General features: G+C 47.3%; 5 protein-coding genes across 5 annotated transcripts; 2 read left to right on the forward strand and 3 right to left on the reverse strand.

Annotated features, from left to right (window-relative positions):
• The first annotated feature begins 15 nt into the window (after window positions 1-15).
• On the forward strand, window positions 16-1,811 carry EV420DRAFT_1628872 (uncharacterized protein). Its single transcript, XM_060476073.1, has 12 exons — window positions 16-149; window positions 197-291; window positions 343-434; window positions 487-713; window positions 767-851; window positions 911-1,005; window positions 1,061-1,067; window positions 1,124-1,214; window positions 1,269-1,284; window positions 1,336-1,364; window positions 1,412-1,515; window positions 1,579-1,811. Exons 1-12 carry the CDS (start codon window positions 124-126, stop codon window positions 1,678-1,680), a joined length of 969 nt encoding a protein of 322 aa, XP_060332120.1. The 5' UTR covers window positions 16-123; the 3' UTR covers window positions 1,681-1,811.
• A 685-nt stretch (window positions 1,812-2,496) lies between these two features.
• EV420DRAFT_245288 (voltage-dependent anion channel-domain-containing protein) lies at window positions 2,497-4,472 on the forward strand. Its single transcript, XM_060481374.1, has 12 exons — window positions 2,497-2,703; window positions 2,761-2,914; window positions 2,971-3,035; window positions 3,088-3,179; window positions 3,228-3,330; window positions 3,380-3,391; window positions 3,444-3,540; window positions 3,591-3,639; window positions 3,691-3,700; window positions 3,762-3,868; window positions 3,917-4,080; window positions 4,136-4,472. The coding sequence occupies exons 1-12, from the start codon at window positions 2,596-2,598 to the stop codon at window positions 4,456-4,458; spliced, it is 1,284 nt and encodes a 427-aa protein (XP_060332121.1). The 5' UTR covers window positions 2,497-2,595; the 3' UTR covers window positions 4,459-4,472.
• Window positions 4,473-5,092: 620 nt separating this feature from the next.
• EV420DRAFT_1306817 (N-acetylhexosaminidase) lies at window positions 5,093-7,641 on the reverse strand. The gene is made up of 6 exons (XM_060468502.1): window positions 6,707-7,641; window positions 6,619-6,656; window positions 6,367-6,568; window positions 6,199-6,316; window positions 5,667-6,148; window positions 5,093-5,616 (listed from the first exon to the last, which is right to left on the reverse strand). Exons 1-6 carry the CDS (start codon window positions 7,223-7,225, stop codon window positions 5,326-5,328), a joined length of 1,650 nt encoding a protein of 549 aa, XP_060332122.1. The 5' UTR covers window positions 7,226-7,641; the 3' UTR covers window positions 5,093-5,325.
• A 33-nt stretch (window positions 7,642-7,674) lies between these two features.
• On the reverse strand, window positions 7,675-13,637 carry EV420DRAFT_1672678 (ste6-like protein; the record flags this gene model as incomplete). The annotated part of the gene is made up of 36 exons (XM_060479090.1): window positions 7,675-7,950; window positions 8,004-8,187; window positions 8,239-8,294; window positions 8,349-8,469; window positions 8,520-8,607; window positions 8,669-8,717; window positions 8,776-8,883; window positions 8,936-9,073; window positions 9,124-9,182; window positions 9,235-9,543; window positions 9,594-9,634; window positions 9,691-9,773; window positions 9,823-9,838; window positions 9,899-9,956; window positions 10,013-10,041; window positions 10,096-10,201; window positions 10,249-10,270; window positions 10,321-10,393; window positions 10,440-10,478; window positions 10,531-10,574; window positions 10,628-10,866; window positions 10,931-10,981; window positions 11,041-11,183; window positions 11,239-11,479; window positions 11,528-11,922; window positions 11,962-12,054; window positions 12,102-12,149; window positions 12,202-12,387; window positions 12,447-12,475; window positions 12,530-12,576; window positions 12,623-12,690; window positions 12,739-12,807; window positions 12,839-13,033; window positions 13,080-13,248; window positions 13,300-13,372; window positions 13,423-13,637. The coding sequence occupies 36 exons, from the start codon at window positions 13,635-13,637 to the stop codon at window positions 7,836-7,838; spliced, it is 3,999 nt and encodes a 1,332-aa protein (XP_060332123.1). The 3' UTR covers window positions 7,675-7,835.
• A 551-nt stretch (window positions 13,638-14,188) lies between these two features.
• Window positions 14,189-16,674, reverse strand: EV420DRAFT_1534391 (uncharacterized protein). Its single transcript, XM_060472795.1, has 9 exons — window positions 16,525-16,674; window positions 16,386-16,456; window positions 16,261-16,299; window positions 16,198-16,209; window positions 16,067-16,148; window positions 15,880-16,018; window positions 15,620-15,829; window positions 15,247-15,570; window positions 14,189-15,193 (listed from the first exon to the last, which is right to left on the reverse strand). The coding sequence occupies exons 1-9, from the start codon at window positions 16,597-16,599 to the stop codon at window positions 14,502-14,504; spliced, it is 1,644 nt and encodes a 547-aa protein (XP_060332124.1). The 5' UTR covers window positions 16,600-16,674; the 3' UTR covers window positions 14,189-14,501.
• Window positions 16,675-19,323: the final 2,649 nt, after the last annotated feature.

Below are 19,323 nucleotides of genomic sequence, written 5' to 3' on the forward strand. Positions count from 1 at the left end.
CTTTTTGGGTGTGCCCCTCGAGAGTTGCTCTTACTACATCCACATAAACGCTGTTGTCTCATATAACGTCGAATCTTACTCCTTGTCGCAGTGACACTCTTGGCATCCATTGACGAGGCCACCATGCCGTTTCAAGAGATCCCTATTATGTACGACGCACCTCCAATCGAATAATCGCGGTCTGATAGCTTGGCAGCGACTTGTCAATGATCTCGACTGAGGACCCAGATATCAAGAAGGCGCTGTCGGATAAAGTACGGGATGCCTGTGTTAATGTGGGTTTCTTCTACGGTGCGCTTACATTACTATTACATCTAGGCGTTAACCCACTGAGCGCTGTAGTAAGGAACCACGGAATATCAGAAACTACCATCCAAGAGGCCATAGACCGCTCCAAAGACTTCTTTTCATTACCGCTTGAGGACAAGATGATGGCCAGTCACCTCCAACCGCCTTATCGGGCGACTCTCTTACATTAACATACAGATTGAGAATAAAAAATCCACTAATTTCAAAGGCTACTCTCCTCTTCTTAGCGGCAACAATGACCCCGATAACGACGGTGACCTTCATGAAGGCTTCGAGTTCGGTTTGGAGCAGACTGAGCCACAGCCGCAGGGCCAAGAGGACGTATCGCATGATGGTGTCATGGCCGGCGCAAACGTATGGCCTTCGCAGCTGCCCGAGTTTCGCCGAGCAGCGTTGCAATACTAGTTGAGTTCTCATCCATATAACTCGGAAACCTTATTCTTACGGGATGTTTTAGTCATGCTGCTGTAAACCTGGGAAAAAATTTGTTCCCTCTTTTTGCTCTCGCACTTGATTTGCCTGAGAATTTTTTCGAGGATAAGGTAGATTTGAACATATATATTCTGCAACGCATGGCCGCTATAACCACTCAATTTATTAGACACGGCACTCAGCAGCCCTAATGAGAATGCTCCATTACCCTCCGCAGACGGGCCCAGTTGGCGGACGTATTCTTGGCATCGGAGCGCACACAGAGTGAGCTGGCTTCGCGAAAACTTTTCATCCCCGTTTCAGCTGACAAGCGACCCAGCTGGGAGGTGAGAACTGACTCATTCACCTAAGGCTGACTTGCCCGATATACGTTCTGCCTCAGTGCTTTACTATCTTGTGGCAAGAACCGGGAATCCAGGCACTGCAAGTTCTGAACCCGAACCAGGAGTGGATAGACGCGCCACCAATCCCAGGTAATAACTTATGCGGTTCCTCTGTTATGAGAAGTTATTGACATTCGGCCTTAGGAACCATGGTCATCAAGTGAGCGCGCCTGCCTTTCGCGACTATCAATCCGATCAATAGATGTTACAGCCTTGGCGACCAATTAGCTCGCTGGACGAGTCGGTTCACTTTTTATCGACCCTACCAGTCTCTGATGACATTCTAGATGATGTGTTCAAGTCCACGGTCCACCGCGCTATCAATCGTAGTGGCGTTCGTCGTTACTCCATCCCTCTTTTCTTTGGAACGGACTACGACGTCAAACTGGAGGTGCGGTGTTCTTCCTTCTCGGGTGATTACACACTCTCACTCGGCGTCGGTCACCCCGTTCAGCCCATTCCTAGTTGTGTATCTGATAAACGCCCGATGAAGTACGAAGTGATAACTGCAGGAGACTATGTTAAAGCTAAATTGAAGGCGACGTATGGTCATTAAACGAAGCGGTCCCCGGGCCGAAGATCTATGGTAGCTATTATATGGCTAAGACTGGGACTAGAGCCATGCTGTATGTGTAGTAGGTGAATTTTACCGGTTTGGTCCGAGCTTCTCAAAGTTAATCCGAGTCTTGGCGACTTACTCTCTCCCACTCTGCCTGAGAAAATTTCGCCGGTCGACACTTACACGTGTTTGAACCAGTACATTACCAACCTAGACGCGCATCTTGGCGATCGAGATTGGAACATCGAAGTTGTCATAATGTCTCCGTCATTGTTAATGAAAGGTGTCATCTTCCTGTTGCTCCTCGTGTACTCATGCTAATCTTCGCTTGTGTAAATGGAACGTGTATTACTGTTACAGATATCCTTCACTGCCCGAATTTGAAGAGTGCAATGGCTGTATCCAGAGCGACACAAATGTTTAGATTTGCGGAAGCGGAGATCACCATCGCCAAGAAAAACGACGGGGCCTATTTTCAGAACGCCAAGCAGCCAAGCATCATTTTACCATCACGGTTTCTGTGCACCCGCCGAGCGCGGTCATCTCGCAGTATCAAGCTTCGAATCCACAAAACAGCGTCCTTTTTTCCAATTTGGCACAATGACCATGCGAACGAACAAAGTCTATGTAATATAAAAGAGTTACAAATTGTCTCTTCAATGGCAACGCGCAGCCGATCCATCCTGATTTGCGTGTCTTCTAGTGGCTCCTAATCCCTGTAATCATTAAAAGCCGAGGCGTGTGCACTGCCTACTCTAGCTGGCCTCGCTTCTTTTCCATCACTCATCCTGATTTTTTTTTCTTCGCGCTAAAAAGCGCATTTGGTTCCTCATTCTTCATCCTTTCTCCTTCTCCTAGACTATAGACTTTTCTCTTTTTCCCCCGTCCTCAAGCCCCTCTTCTTTCATCGCGATGTCGAATTCATCTCAATCTGAGATCGGTGGCACTGCTCCAGATAGTGCCACTCGACCTAGTGTCAGCGCAATTGCTCGTCGTATTCATGGCTGGTCCTGGCAGGCGGTGAGCGTCTTTCTTTGGCGCGTCTTGCGTGCTACATGTTCTGATTGATGGCTCTAGTTCCCCGTTGGAATGGGCACGGGCGCAGTCTATGTCACCCTCTCGGGTCTGAAGAGTCATTCCAATGCCCTGACGACAGTCGAGACGGGATTCTACTTCATAAATATGACTCTTTTTGTTCTCAACTCAGTCACTCTTTTACTACAAGCTATCCGTGCGTTTGGGTATCTAGCCTCCTGTGATTTCTCTTACTCACGATACGTAAACCAGTGTATCCACGCCAAGCATGGCGACTAGTACAGGATCCAGTCAAAGGCGTCTTTGTCCCGTTGATTGTTTGCATTCTCCCCTTTCAGTTTTAGGCCCAAATTCTCATCCTTTTGTTAGGTACTCTCCTTTGCCACTATTATTATCGGAACCATCAATTATGCTGTTCCCTCGGGGCATGTGGGTCCCGAATTCATATACGCGCTGTTCTGGTGAGTGGTTCTCCATGCGATCGCAGCCTTCTCTACATGCCAGTACAGGGTTTATATCGTCTTTGCTCTGATAACTTGCTTCCCGATGATCGTCATCTGGTTCAACAAACCCCACGATCTGACGCATTTCACTCCTGCATATGCCTTCTTGGTAAGTGCTTTCGAATATTATTTAGACTGCCTTCTAATTGTGATCCTAGATCTTTCCTATGGTAGCTTTTTAACCTGAAAAGCCATCTGTGTCTAACCAGAGATATAATATAGATGCTAGTTGGCGTTGTCTCGTTCAATGTTTTGAGGGTAATGGATGCGTCCGACCCAAGAGCTCTGGGTGTACTTCTTATTGGGTATTTCTTCCAAGGTCAGTCTGTTCCATGGTGCGCTACCCACGTTATGAATAATACTTTTTAGGCCTCGGGTTTTTCATGACGTTCTTCTATCTCTGCATCTATGTTATTCGGTGTGTAACACTCCTCTTGTTTATTGCGATTCTGATCACCTTTCTTCTCAGAGTCATGACTGTAAGTCGTCAATCTTGAACCCTCGCAGGTTCCGTGATATTTATTCTCACACTCCTATTAGACTGGCTTTTTGGAAGGGCACCAAGCTAACGGAGCGTTCGTCGCCTGTGGTCCTCCTGGATTCACTGCACTTGCTTTGATCAACCTGGCAGATCACGCTAGAGAAATGTAAGCCGCACTTTCCCTTTTTTACTAGCTTTCTAATTCGAATTGAAGCCTCCCTGTGCATGGACACGTTTCTGAGAACGTGGGTGAAATCTGGTATGCTGGAAGCATCCTTGCCGGCCTGTTGCTCTACGGACTTGCCGTCTTTTTCTTCGTTTTCGGCATTCTGCCATACTGGTTCAAGCTTCACAAGCATCTCAACGAGATCCTGGGATGTAAGTTTTGTCGTTTTCATCTTCACCAAGTCACTCACCATCAACCCGAAATAAGGTTGGGCTCTGACATTCCCTAACGTTGGCTGGATTGCGACAACCCGTCTCTTGGGAGATATTTTCAATATCGAGGGTCTCTTCATCGTCCACATGTTCATGGCCATTCTTATGGTCTTCACTTGGCTTGCCCTCTTCATTCTCACGGCCCTTGCGTTTTGGAGAGGTCTCATCTTCAGATCGCAGGAGGAAGACGTCCTCAAGGATACTCTTCCTGCTTATGAGGAACATCAAGAGAGGGGCATCCCTACTGTGGTCGACGAGGAGAAGGGTATCGCCACGCCTAGTACGATATCGGAACCCGAGCCTGAGCACTTGCATTGAAGGTTCCCATTTGATCATCTCAAACTCTTTACACTATCACTGCTATTGAAGTACCTAGACCGTTTAAACATGCTGCGGCATGTAGACGAATGTTTCTTGCATAGACACTCCTTTCAATCGATATCGTTTTATAGAAATTTGCACGTACACCTAACATCGCAATACATTGTATCACTTCTGGAAGTTGAATTTTTGTTGTTTCGGCATTGAGCTTCATACGTTCAGGCAAAAAAAATTGGCTTGGCGCTCGACCCAGAGGCGCTAATGAAAATCGAAGAACTCGTCACAACCCAGATGCATTTATTATTAAGAAAAGCTATCTTATTCTATTGATAGAGTTTGTACAGTGTCCACCTAAATCATGAAGTGGGAAGTACAGAATGCACTGCCATGTGCCACGAGTTCATTTGATACCAAATAGACATCTCATTGATATCGGAGCAGTTGATCCACTTCATAGCGTCGCTCATGACAGTATCATAAGATAGTGATTCCGTATAAAGTCTTTTCGCCCCATAGATCTCTCCAGCATTTCCGGCAAACATACGGACCTACAACTATGACGTGAAACGTCACAAGACCTGTCAAGGTTTAGCGGTGATTACTACTTTTGGACGTGGCACAGCGCCCAGCCGTTCCTGATCTTATTTGATTATTGCAGCTTAACTTTAAACGCTCCGTCATTTTGTTGCGAACAACGTTGGAAAATGAAGATGAAGGGGCGACGGTGTAGTCTGAAATAGGGCGTCATACTACTAGGCAACATACATTTACCCGTAGGTGCGATAATTACAACGATGATAGGTAGTGCATTTACAAGAGTCCTGGACATCAAGAGATAGCAACATTCGGACAGCAAGACAAGCGTTAAGCATCACAAAGACCAGGTCTCAGGGCGCACCATAACGGCTGGAGAGCAATAGCCGCGACACCACGTTGGTGGAAGCGGAAACCGACTTCGTGCAGTCTAGGAAGTGCCTCAATACCATTCCGTCCAGGACCACTCCAAAAGACCTCCGCTGACGCCGCCGCTCGAGGCCAGACAATCGGATCCAGATTTGACGGTGAGGATTGCTCTGTCCAGAGGAGATGCTGACCACCCAACACCAGCTGACTTTCTTCATCTGTCAGGTTGGCAGTGGGATTGAATGAGTACGCCTAGCAAGGAGGAATGGTAAGCACATGAAACGTAAATAGAACGAGCATACCTTTTGCCACGTCTTGAACGGATCACACCAGCTGTTCCCATTGACAGATCCGCCCAGCCAGCCACCACCACCACAGTCAAGGTAGAAGTAATCAGATGCTGCGTGCACGAGCTTATATCCTTTCTCCGCGACTGCCGCGACATTTTCGGATGAGATCCATACCATTACAACAGTGTCGTTCCCAAGGCTGGTGACGTTGTAGTTAAGAAGCATCTCCTCCCATACCACGGGAGTTTTACCAGCGGCACGCAAGGCTCCGTGAGTGGATTGGGTGAAAGAGGACAAGGCTTCGGTGAACGTTTGTCCACTTGCTGACAAGTCAGATTGCGTCGCAACGTCGTCCGTATAGCAGTTGGCATTGATTTCATCGCCACCAGTTGAGAAATACTTGGAGGTGAACATGGAGGAAATGGCAGAGACGAGAGATGTGGTGAAGTTGACGGTGGCGCTGGATGCGATACGAAGCTGTCCAGCGGGCGGTTCTAACCAACTTGTCAATTTCATTAAGAACAAAAGTAACAATCAAGCACACCATTTGCATAGGTGCCCCATGGAGTAGCGCCTGCACAGGCAATGTGATCAGGATATGCTTCTGAAATGCTGGCGGTATGTCCGGGGGTGTCAAATTCAGCCAAAACATCGATACCGCGCTAAACAACCGTCAGAGTGCGTAGAGTAAATCAGATTGGTCAGCACGTACAGCAGCAGCATATGCAACGATATCTTTTATATCCGAAGCACTGTAAACAGACGAAGAAGAGTAGGCACCCTTGGCGGATATATCGGGGAACTGAGGAACTTGGAGAGGGAAGCTTTGGCTGTCTACAACATGCCAGTGGAATGTGTTCATCTTGACCCAACTCATGGCATCCAGAGTGCGCTTAATATCGGAGACAGGGAAACTGAGAAACGAATCGTCAGTGTTAGACGACATTCAAAGGATCTAACGCACAAGTTTCTTGCAGTATCAAGCATGAATCCTCGGTATGGCTAAAGATTACCAAGTTAAAGATTGTTCACCAGAAAACGTCAATACTCACGTATGCTGGGGAATCGACGATGTCAACTGGTGCTTCGGGAGTGTAAGTTATACCCTCCCAGTCATACCATAGCTGGCTGAACGTCGTAAGCCCGCGGAAAAGTCCCAGCGTTGAATTGGCCGTGACAGTGGCGTCCCCCCCGTCAGCAGGAACTGTGAGAGTATAGCTGTCCACGCGATTTTCAAGTTCCGCCACCGCTTCATCCGAAATACTCGACGCGTTTGCTCCTTGAAAGACGAGGTTTAGCTTTGTGAGACGGCTGGCGCTCTTGATAGCGTCTGCGTCAGCAGCTCCGCGTCCTTCTACCAGACGTTGTAGCTTGTCGTTGAACAGATAATGTTTTGTACGCGAGATAGCTTCGTTGAGGTCACTAGGTGGAGATTTGATGCCAGAGAGCGAAATATCAAATGAAGGGGAGAGTTGTAGCTGAGTAGAGCCCGTTGTGATACTCTGTGGTATTGGCCATAGAGCTACTACGTGTGAGGCAGCAAATAGAAGTAACGAGAGGCGATAGGACATGGTGGTAAAAAGTCAAGATGAAGAAGCGAGATGCTTGTCTTTTATAGCTGCCAGGTACAAAAGGATCCTCGCCACCCTGGCTCTCGAAATTTTCCGTGATCCTGTGCAGTCGAGTCCTTCATGCATGATAGAGAATGGGGACGGTGTTTAGATGGAATTCGAAGGGAGACAAAAGAGGAATCTCCGCCTTCCGTGCTTGTCTCTTTCCGATTGGATCTCGTGACTGCGCTATACTTGTACGGCGACTCGTGAAGTGTCACCACCGTTCACTAGGTATTACAGAGCCTGTACAGAAGCACGAGAAAAGCTGACAGGTACCGAAGAAGCGAAGGAGAGGGGAATCAAGGGCAGAAGCGGCCAGATGGTGAAACTCCGGGGATACTGTTGAGATAGCAATAATACACGTATGAAGCTGATTTGAAAGTTCGTTGCCTTTGTTCCATATGTAATCCATTATTAAATTCGCGATGAGTGTGAATTCCATCCATTTTGTTGCATTAATACAGGCTATACAAAACTAACTAATTGGTATGTAAGAACAAGACATCCACGAGCACAATATACCGCGTTGTTCTCTCCTCTGAAATAAACGTAATGATACAAGCAGTTCTTAAACCCTCTTACTCAGTGCTTGCATCTGCACAAACTCGTAATAATCGCCTTTTTGTGCAATCAGTTGGTCGTGAGTTCCCGACTCGCTTACGCCTCCATCTTTGATGAAATATCTTCAGAGACATCAGCAATTGATATAAAACAATTGACTGATGATAACACTTACATGCAGTCGGCGTTTTGGATCGTCGACAACCGATGAGCAATGGCAATTGTTGTCCGACCTTTGGCGGCTTGATCCAATGCGGCTTGAACGACTTTTTCGGAGCTCGAGTCAAGTGCTGATGTCGCTTCATCCAACAGAAGGACTTTTGGGTCCCGAAGGAGAGCCCGTGCGATGGCGATACGTTCTTAGAGACACCGGTCAATCGAAAACAAGTTAGGGGCACCGAGTAACGTACGTTTCTGGCCTCCTGAAAGCTGGGATCCTTTACCGCCAACCTCAGTCTCAAATTTCCTACGGATCCCCATGAATCAGACACGGATTGAAAGATGTCGCGTGGCGACGTACTGAGGAAGGCTTTCAATGAACTCCAAGATGTTGGCATTGCGGCAGGCATCCTCTATCTCCTCCTGTGTCACTTCCTCGTGCGGCCTGATAGCTCCAAGAAGGATGTTGAAGCGGACCGTACCTATAGTGGATTGAGGAAATACTCAGAAAGGCGAGCAATGAAAACCCTACCAGAGTACAGCGTCGGCTCTTGAGACACCAAGGAAATAAGCTGCCGATACTGCGCCACATTGAGATCTGAAACGTCCTTTCCATCCAGCTGAGAAATGGAACCTGGTAAGTACGTCGCTCACTTCTTAGGCTCAATGAGAATGACATACTGTTACTCTGCCAACCAAAGGGTCGTAGAAACGCTCTACAAGCTGGATCCTGGAGTAGATAAGAATATTAAGTATGACAAGAATAGAAGCAGTAAATCCGCACCCACGTCGTCGATTTACCGCATCCGCTCTGGCCGACGAGGGCTACATAGGTGCCTTGCTTGATATCAAGGTTCAAATCCCTAAGAACCCTGACTCCGGGTCGAGTGGGATATCTAGCACGAATATCACTCAACGAGCTGACTACATGGCATCAGGGTTACACACCTGAAGTGAACACCTTCGAAACGAATATGGCCTATGGTTTCTTCACGCTTGACAGGTTTGCCTTCTGGAGATTGGGCATCGATTTCTGGTATGCTGTCGAATATCTGAACAATACCCTCCGAAGCCTCCTTGGCCTCACTACAGAGTTGGTTAGGTCAACTTACAGTACGTCTTCCAAGATATCATACCTCATGTCAGGAGCATGCTGGAACATATTACCAGCTTGAATAACAGCAAAGGTTGTACTCTGCAAGAGCAATTGTATAAGTTCACAAGATGAGAATTACCTTGAAACGTACCATCAGACCGACGAAGAACTCTGTTGAGGTAATCTCCAACTCAGACACAAGCCTGGCCCCGAACCAGAAGACTAGAGCAATGACCCAGAAGGAAACTGACTGAGCAAACGCATACATCATGCCGCTCCAGACCGACGTCTTGTTGGCTACCTGAAGGGGCTTCTCCAAGCTTTGACTGTACATGCGAAGACAATCCTTTTCCCTCGTCAAGGAGGCTACCGTTCGAATGGCACCAGCAGCTTCACAGGCCAATTGAGCGGATTCCTCGTGTGCCTTCTTATTATACTTGTCTTTCACAACTACCACACGCTGCATGCCAATAAGACAAGGACAAAAACGACACTTAAGCTGGCACTCACAAGTCGGATGTACCCGGAGACTATAACCAACGGGGTGCAAGCTAGTATCTAAACGTTAGTCGCACTTCGTTGGTACGAGCGGCGATGTGTAGCTTACCAATACCGACAAGGCCGATCTTCCACGTAAAGGACAAACCAATAATATAACCAACAACGAGCGTCGATATAGATTGTAGCAGACTAAACAGTATCTGAATCAGAGCCCACACTTAATTATACATCGACGTACGTTGCGAGAATCATGCCTGTGAAGCGAGGCGCAAAACGTTAGTATAAGGAAAAGGAAGTCATCAAGCAAGCCATACCTGCCAGCCCATTGACTTTCTGAGGATCGTCACTAAGGCTCGAAACAAGACTTCCAGTCTATGAGCCGGCTTAAAATCAGCAAAATATAGATATTCCTCAGAATGCATGCTAACACTGTGTTCCGCCTCATCAAAGAATTCAACTAATGACAAGTCTCAGATACCGAGCTAATTGACATGCAGAAGATAAGCCGTACTGTCTTGCCTCAGGATGGAGGTGAACATGGCGAAACGTAGTCTTGCCATTAGCGTTGTTGCCGCCGCAACGAAATTCCAGTTCTGGACCATTGTGGTCACAATTGCCTGCAGATGGAGTGAGGACAAACATGAAAGCTATGAAAGTGCCGTACAATTAACGACATTATAAACAGCCTGAAGTTATCAGTTGGCAGCAAATTTGGGGGAAAAGCTATAAGCCGAACCATAGAGCGTTCCTATCGCCTTTCTGACGCTTTACATGGTTATCTGGTTGTGAGAATCCGTCGAGGGCATAGGCTGAAAAAATGTCAAGCATCTTCGCGCATATACAGGACATACTCACCGAAGACGATACCATAACTTGGGTAAATGGCCCCAGTCACTATAAAATATAAACATTTACGTCGGATATGGAAGCAAAAATCCGAACGCACTGATTGCAGCAATCGCACCTCCAATCATTCGGTTCCAACTCTCTCTATTGGGAAAGCTTAGACGCAGTGGATTAACAACGAGAGGCCCCCTACTCACCGATTAAGAAGAAGCATGCGCATGAAAAGTTGGTATATTGAGTATTTTCGTTTGCGAGTCTCTTGTCGTTCCTTCATCCGCTGCTCGAGAGCCTGACTGGCTATGGACTGGTGTGTCTTGGTTCTGTCAAGGGGAACGAAGTCGTCCGGCTCCTTCTCGTCCACCGTGCTAATGTCTGAGTCATTGGCTTCGGTAGTAGCAACGTCTTCGCCTTCCCTGATCTTCTGTGCTTGCACCAACTTATAGTACGCGCCGTCCGGATTATTCAAGAGTGAATTGTGGGTGCCCTCTAGAGGCATATACCAGTGAGCTTATCGGCCCCAAGTGTGCATGAGACTTGCCTTCGATCACATGCTGCGACAAAAAAGGTTAGACAGCCAGTTAAAGACCGTATAAGGTGAGAGAACACCAACCCCATCACCCATAACATATATAGTGTCTGCATCCTTAATGGTGCTTAAACGGTGAGCAACAGTAATGGTTGTCCGGCCTGCTGCGACTTTGTCCAAGGCGTCTTGAACGATACCTTCACTTTGGGTATCGAGGGCACTAGTAGCTTCAGACAGAAACATTAGGTCAGTGATGAACAACAAGGGCGCAAAGACATCTACCTTCGTCGAGGAGTAATATCTTGGGGTCAGAGACAATAGCACGAGCAATAGCAATACGCTGTTTCTGACCGCCAGAGAGAAGAATTGCCCGTTCTCCTACAACCGTCTCGTATCCATCAGGAAGTTTAGAAATGAAAGAGTCAGCATTGGACATAGTGCAGGCCTCCTTGATTATCTTCATTTTCTCTTCCTTTGGAAGATCCTCATATTTCGTATTAATTAAACCATGTGCGACATTTTCCTGTAATACATTAGGCAGTGGTATGACAATGAAAGACTGATGACTGACCCATATAGTAGCATCAAACAACGTAGGCTCCTGGGAGACTAAGCCAATCTGAGAACGAAGCCACTTTATATTGAGGTCTTTCACATTCTGTCCGTCCAGCTTTACGACACCGCTAGACGGATCATAAAATCGTTCCACTAGGGCTATGAGCGTCGACTTTCCAGAGCCGGAAGATCCTACTAGTGCTGTGGTTTTCCCGGCATTAAAATGTACACTTATGCCTTTCACAACCGGAACTGTCGGCCGAGACGGATAATTGAAGTGGATGTCTTCAAGATCGAGTTGTCCAACGACAGTCTCCGGCCGTAATCCTTCCTCACTGTACGCATCAATGGGGGGTACACGGGCAATGGTAGCGTAGAGTTTGGCCGCAGCTCCACGAGCCTCATCGATGGCTAACAACAACGAAGTATGTTAAACGAATAGGAAAGCACCTGTTTCAAGTGACCTGCCTTGTAACTGTGGGGACAGGATGGCCAGAGAAAAGGAGCCAATCAGGATAGCGAAAATTACGTTCACGATGGTTCCTAGGTCCCGTGAGTCTCGAATCTGAATACCCAACGCAGGGATGTACCTGCATTTAAATCCCCGGAGATTATGAGAGTTGTCCCAAAGTAGAATGCTTCCATTTTACAACCGTCAGTAAGAACTTACGAATTGTAAAAACAACTCACCTAGCGCATAGGCAGCATAAACCGTAAAGAGAATGATAGCAATGCATAACCCAACCCACATGGCCGTATTCATCCCAATGGCATGAGACTTGACTAGATAGATGTTGTATACTTGCGCGAGAGTGCCCTGAACACCAAACGCGTGGACTGTCCTGACGGAGGATATGACTTCCTCGGCAACCGACCCTGTTGCACGAAAGACCATGAATGATTGCGTAATTCAATCATATCGGAATGTTAGTTACCTCCTTCTGCAACGAAACGAAGTATTTGTCTGCCATCAATAAGATTCAGAATGGAGTGAATTATAAAAAGGAAGTCCAGTTACGAGATATTCCGCGACAGGTGAATATTCAAGACTGCGCCAGTAACGACCTGCTCCGCTGTAAGTACTTGTCACATAGAGGAGGCGACGGCGTACAATGACGGGGATAATAGAAGACATCGCAAGGGCTAATTTCCAACTTCGCGCGTAGGCGAGAATGAAACCTGGACCAACATTTAGCGAGTCTTGACAGCGACGTAAAACATGCATACCACAGGTAAATGCTGCGACGCAAGTGACAGCTGTCGGGACCTTCTCACCGATTCCTTTCTGAGCAAGGTCTGACGATCCCATTTATTAGTACCTAAATACAGCCAGTAACAAAAAACTCGCCTGTATCGGTCTGGATACGCGTAGCAATCTCTCCCGCTCCCACATTATCAAAATAGGCAATGTCCTGGCGCAAGGTGGCTTCCAAATAGTGCTCTCGTATCCGTTTCGCAATGGCTTCAGCTGTGTACACCCACGTCAACATGTATACGTAAGTGCAGGCAAACATTCCAATCCCTAGATATGTGTTAGCTTATGACGATACTCACATCGGGTTCCTTACCGATGTAGACAAGGTAGCTTGCATTAGCAGCCGCTGCGGCTCGGAAAGAGGCGGCAACAGAGTTAAAACGAGCTGCTGCATCCTCATCGCCTGCTTCGATTAGATAGAGCGTCGTCGCGAAATCCGTAAAGTCTTGCACAAGCCTTCCGAACAGAAGCGTCATTAAGGGCTAACGCGTCATAAGCAGCTTTCCTTGTCCAGGAGGGAACAAAATGCGCACCTGGGCTGTACCCGCGGCTGCGGCTGCAAAGACACCAAGGATATTAAGTGCCTTCTCGTGAAAGGTAGCATACCTGGGTGAAATAATGAGACTACATTAACAGAACACGCTTTGAACACGCACCGAAACAAGTCAATGAAGGATACAGGAACGATTTCCTGATCGAAGACTCTTGACACTACTGTCTCGCCTTTCTCGTCAATGGTGTCCTCGTCAGGTAGTGCTCTCTTGCGACGAGGGAAAGAAAAAAAGGATGCTTTGGGGGAATCATGATGCTTTAAGTGCTTCTCGTTGCTGTCGCTGACCGTACTGGCACTGTTGGGCCTAGAAAGAGGCATAGTCACTATAACGGTTGTGGTCAGGACCCGGGATCTAATGACTATAACGGAAGACCTACGGGAGATGTTGGTTGAACGAGGGGAAGAGAGCTGATGGGAAGGGACGTCATTTAATGAACGAGCCCATGGGGTTCAGTTATCCGACGGGATACGGCTATGCTGACAAGTCATAAATTGCACTTGGATACGTGATAGGCCGGAGAAGCCAAGTGCCTGGTATGTGAGAGTGGCCTGGACATGAGAAAAACCTTCCGTCATAGATCCGGACCGGCTCTCAAATGATGCAGCGATCTGTTATCGGTAAGTGATAGAAAGACAGACTAGGGGCAAAAGCATTAGGATTCGTCTATAGGCTCGGGTTGAAACTTACCCTTCTGAAGGTAAGTTGTTTGTGTAGAAGCATGCCTATTCTCAAAGATATAGTCCTAAAGTTAACAGTTTTCAAAGTGAACGGGTAAGTTCGAAGTGTGTTACCGTGAATTTAAAGGAGAGGAAGATAGTATGACGTTTCATGGTCCTGGAAGCTGGAAGGACGAAGTACTTAAACAAGTTGTGGAATACTTAGACTTTCTGGACGAGCATGTCGGAGAAATCACGGAATAACACCCAACCTCATGCTCCGGCCGTACTAGTTCGGATCCCCGGCTTGACACAATCTTACCGTCATGCAATTACATGGAGGGATCTCGTTCCTCGGATGCACGGAAATGGATGGAGGTATATTGAGAGAACATGCGCTTGTCCCGGGAACTTGACGATGTCCGACAGAATCTATTGCGATTGAATAATGTCTTCAAAGATCTCCATAATTATCCACCAAGGCAGTTTTAAGAAGAGAGTAGAAAATCCCAATAAACAAAGAGATCACAGTAGCAAATCATCCGCACCACTAGTGGACGCATTGTTGGCCGGAGTCGTAGCGGAGCCGAAGGACCCAAAAGATTGAGTGCCCATTGGTGGCTTAGACGTAGCTCCGCCCCACAAGCCGGCACTAGCCTTCTCCTTCTCAAGATCCTTCATCGATTTCCCACCGCCTGCAGCTACAGGCGTGGCTGGTTTCGCTCCCAAGCCGCCACCCAAGGTCATCGACCACAAGTCGTCAAAATTAGCACTTGGGGCAGGCTTTGGTGTTGTCGACGAGACAGATGTTGTGGACGACATGGACGGAGGAGTGGGTCGCATCGGGACTGCAGAGAAAGACGAGGCGGCTGTCGTGGGGCTCATGACAGTTGACCCTCCGAAAAGGTTAGTCTTTGGTTGCTGAGGCTGCAACGGAGGAGACACCGAAGTAGACAGTGACGGAGAAGGTTTGTGTCCACTTCCGCTCATGCCCATATTGAAACTTGAGCCTATCCCCATCCCTATTGGTTGTGGCTGCACCGAAGTTGGCATGAAGTTTGTGCTGGTCGAACGTGCAGCTTGCGCAGAACTTGTGGGAGAAGAATTAAGCATTTCCATGAGATTGAGCTTGGCATTCATGGGAGCGACTGTTGGAGAGGTTGCTACGGTGGAAGCCGGCGTCGAAGGAGCCGCCTGGAAATCCGCAAATTCGTCGTCTGTACCATGAGCTCGTGAATTGGACAAAAAAAACTGATAGCTGAATACGCACCATCTATGCTAACATTAGGTTGAGAGACAGCTGGTAACGCCTTATCCGTGGCAAATGTACTAGTCGTCTTTGCTTGTGATGCAGGGGCCGAGGCAAAGGCATCATCATCTAAGCCGCCAAGAAGGTCTACTTCTGCGACTGGCTCAGAGGCGGGAAGAGGTGCAGTTGGCTTTCGAGTAGGGGCACGCGTAGATCCCATACTGCTGGACCGGTTCGGGGAAGTGGTTACGGTCTCGTCGTCACCTGCATTGTACTCTTCGTATCCACGGCGGGAGTCGTCCCTAAATCCAGAACCGCTGGAGCCACTGTATGAGCCATTATAGTCTACAGAATGGTTTGCATCTGCACATCGCGAAACAAGGACGCCACGTACCATTACTAAAACTCGCGCTACCGCTGTAACTACCGCCTCCCAGCGAGTCGCTACCAAATCCGCCATATCGACTACCTCCACTAGAGAAGCTAAGTCCGTCATTCCCTGTACCGATGTATTTGTGTTTGTTCGCCTTCGCTTTTCGACGTTCCGCCCTGATCTTTTCCACGTCGGAAAGAAGCTCTACGATCTCTTTCGAACGATTCCGCACTATAATCCTGATGTCAGAATGCTGAGAAGGCATTTAGAAGGACGCGCACCATTGATACCTTCATCCTTGCCCTTGTCATCAATGTAGTGGAAGTTCCTTAGCATTTTAATCGTAGAAATATGGGCCCGTGCATCATCCACGACACGCTCTGAGCCATGTTTAATAAGGTATTCTAAGAGTTGAAGAGCCTGCATCACAGTAAGAATATTAGCCTTAGAATGAAGCATATGACACGCCTTGTAAATCTGCCTCCATTGCCTGGCCTCCTTTTCCATATACTTCGAGTATATACTAGGCATTATTTCGTTGAAATCTGGACTATTTGAAGAGTTCAAGATGTTTCGGAAGCAAGGTGAATATCACTGACTAGTTGAAGGTTCTACCGTTGCCGTGGTCAGAAGAACAAGTCAGAAATTACGATGATACGTACCTGTTGGCAATATCTTGCATCAGCGTAGAACTTGCACCCCTTATAATAGGAAAAAGTGTATTAGGATATAGCGTTTGGGTTGCGGCAAAGCCGAGATGGATATCCATATCGGACCGACTACTCACCAAGGATCATCATTGGTAGCTTCTCTGACCTTCGCCTCTATTTCGCTGACGTTTAACACGACATTTTTGGCCTGAAAACATTTGCAATGAAGGGCGGTTGTCAGCAAGTGGCCCCGATGCAAACAACGACAGGACAGACCTGATTATACATGGTCTTGATATCGTACATCGTAATCTGGGAGAGCGTGTTCCCCAAAGATTCCAGTCGGTCCATCGTGGGCAACGGTGAAGTCGAGAAAGGTTGAAGTCAAGTGAGCGGAGGTGAGCAGCCAGTAAGGAGGGCAAGGAGTCACATATCACGACTGTGACATGCCACGCAGGCCCCAGCTATTCCGGCATTTCGCGAGTCTCTTTGGTTCGTGGTCATGTCTTCACTATTCTCAAAGCAAAAATCACGGCGATTAGGTTTGCACGTTTCTTATTTACTCTCGAATCATAGAAACGGCCAAAAACAACAGATCAGGAACTTGGTGCTGCAGCAATGAACCGCTTAGATGGCGACGCTTTTCTAGGGCGGACACCGATCGAGGCCGAACTTGCTATCCGTAGATCTTACGCCCTAGCTCACACTTGTTGTCATTTGTACTGGGAACATCCCGCTGCTAACTGCCCCCTTTGTGTATCTAAATGAAATGCGCCACATATCAGTGATTCCGATTGACATCTAGAATGAACGAGTTCTCGTTCTGCTGTTACCCATCAGAGCGTTTCATCGAGAAGCTGCGCAGAAAGTGGCCCTTTGCGACTTCTAGTGATGAAAAAAAATTTACCCCCGAGCCTGCTGTATGACAAGTACAGCCATACCAAGAATTTCCTCGTTGTCTCGAGAAGTATCAGATACAGATACGAAGATTTCAATATTTGGTGGAGTCATCCGACGTAGCTGTCCTGGATTCTAGAAGGACGGGAGTCAATCAGAAGACTAACATGCTCGTCTTTGTCGGTCCTCCGCTGGAATGAATCCCCTTAGAGACAATAAGTATCTATCATATGATTAGGTATGTATTCTGAGATTTCACTAGTGACTGACGGCATACGCATGAAGGAAACAACAAGAGCGAATATTACGGCGGATATAACGTATCATAAAGCAGTCAACAGAACAAAGGGACGCTGGAAACTTGAAGGATGGTATCTCATCGTGAATTATAAGCGGCTATAGAGAGGCGTCTAAACTTCTTGAGTTCTAACAGAAACAATTAGACGAGAAGGTTTAGAGTCAAGCTACGCATACCAATTGACAGGCGCTCCGGTACACCACATGGGCAAAAATCTTCATCGGGTGGCAGGATGATGTACTGGCAAGGGCCACTGAAGTTGTTCCACCGTCCTGCCGAAACTCGTTGGAGGGTACCATCGAGTGATATAAAAGGCGACGTCTTGGGGATAGTAGTGTGCCACTGACGATGGCACATATGCCCTTCGGCGTAGAGGCGCACGCGTCGTCTGACGACGATTCACACAAAACTGGAAAGATATCAACAATGATATGAAAAGCGCTAGTACGAACTGTCAGCACATGGCAGTAGTGGCAGTGGACGTAAGAAGGTCCTACCCCCGATAAAAAGAGCGGCTCCAATTATTTGGGCGACGGGCTTTTCACCATGTATCAAGGAGTAGAATTCGCTACCTTCCATGCGTAGGATGTGGTGGAGAATAGCGCAGTGCCATTTTATCCTAGTCCTCAACAGCACCAGCTCTTTTTGGCTCGATGTGGCTGAATATAACATAGAACTGGCTGCGTTTACTATACGCAAGGGGCCGTCTTCAGCCCGCAGGTTCCAAAAAAAATTTGGAACCTTGGTGACAAGGCGGTACGAAGCTGTTGTTGCTCCTCAATGACGTCTGGGAATACAATAGTTAATTCCACGATCGTTGCTCGAATCGGATCAGCCCTGACGCGCTTGAACGTTACCAGGGGCTGGCAATTTTTCACTTAAGCTGTATTGATAGTACTATTACTTCCCGTCCATAGCTTGAGTCTCCCTAAATCTGTACGGTACCAACCTACTAGGATCTCGATTGAAGATGAATACTGTACTATTTCGATCAATTCGAACACGATCCATCAATTTTTGGTCAACAAAACCGAAGGAAATCAGAATACATAATTGAGATAACAATTATTTCCATTGTGACTGTTCTCAGATTTTTTTTGGTTTTGCTGTGACACGTGACATTTGAATTGAAATAGTACAATAATCTGACATTGAGTCGGACTTGATTCAGAGGTAAGCAAATAAACCACTAAATTCCGAAAGTTTTCACACTGGACCATCTGCGAGAACGATGTGTAAATTCCGAACCCGACGACTGTTGAGGCCAGGATGGAGTTTCATAGCCACCAGCCACCGTTTTTTTATTTTACATTATTTAGACCATTATTTACCTTACCGATCGTTACCGTAAAATTTTGGCTTCTTACCACCATCTTCCTGAGTATCATACCACGGAATACAAGTCGTTCGAGCCGCATCATCACGTTCTCTCCGACCGCTGCGCCTAAAATCCCAACAACGACCCGCAGTTCCGCTTGATCCGGGGTACAGCATTACTTTGTAACGACGATCCGTGACGCGATCTCCTGATTTCAAAAACTTCGTATCATGACTCATTTCAAGTCCCCCTCAGAGGAATCGAGTATTTGATTCCACATTCAGCCTGGCAAGTTGTTTGTAGCTCAACAGCATTATCACAGCACTGCGCTTATTGCTGTCTTCTTTTTCGTTACGTATCCCGTTGAGTTCTCACCGACGGTCACACCTCGCTTTCACGTTTTGCCGACTGGAAGGTCAACGCATCCCAAAAGGATGCTCTCAACCTATAGGGCCCGGGACCTGAGTATATTATGCCGAAAACGAATACAATGAGCCCCAGTGAATAGCTGTCGATTCGTTTGAATTTTTCTGGCAGACGCCCGATGACCTCCTTAAGGTTC

This window comes from Desarmillaria tabescens, assembly GCF_030435595.1.
Source record: "Desarmillaria tabescens strain CCBAS 213 chromosome Unknown EV420scaffold_13, whole genome shotgun sequence".
Lineage (NCBI taxonomy): Eukaryota > Fungi > Basidiomycota > Agaricomycetes > Agaricales > Physalacriaceae > Desarmillaria > Desarmillaria tabescens.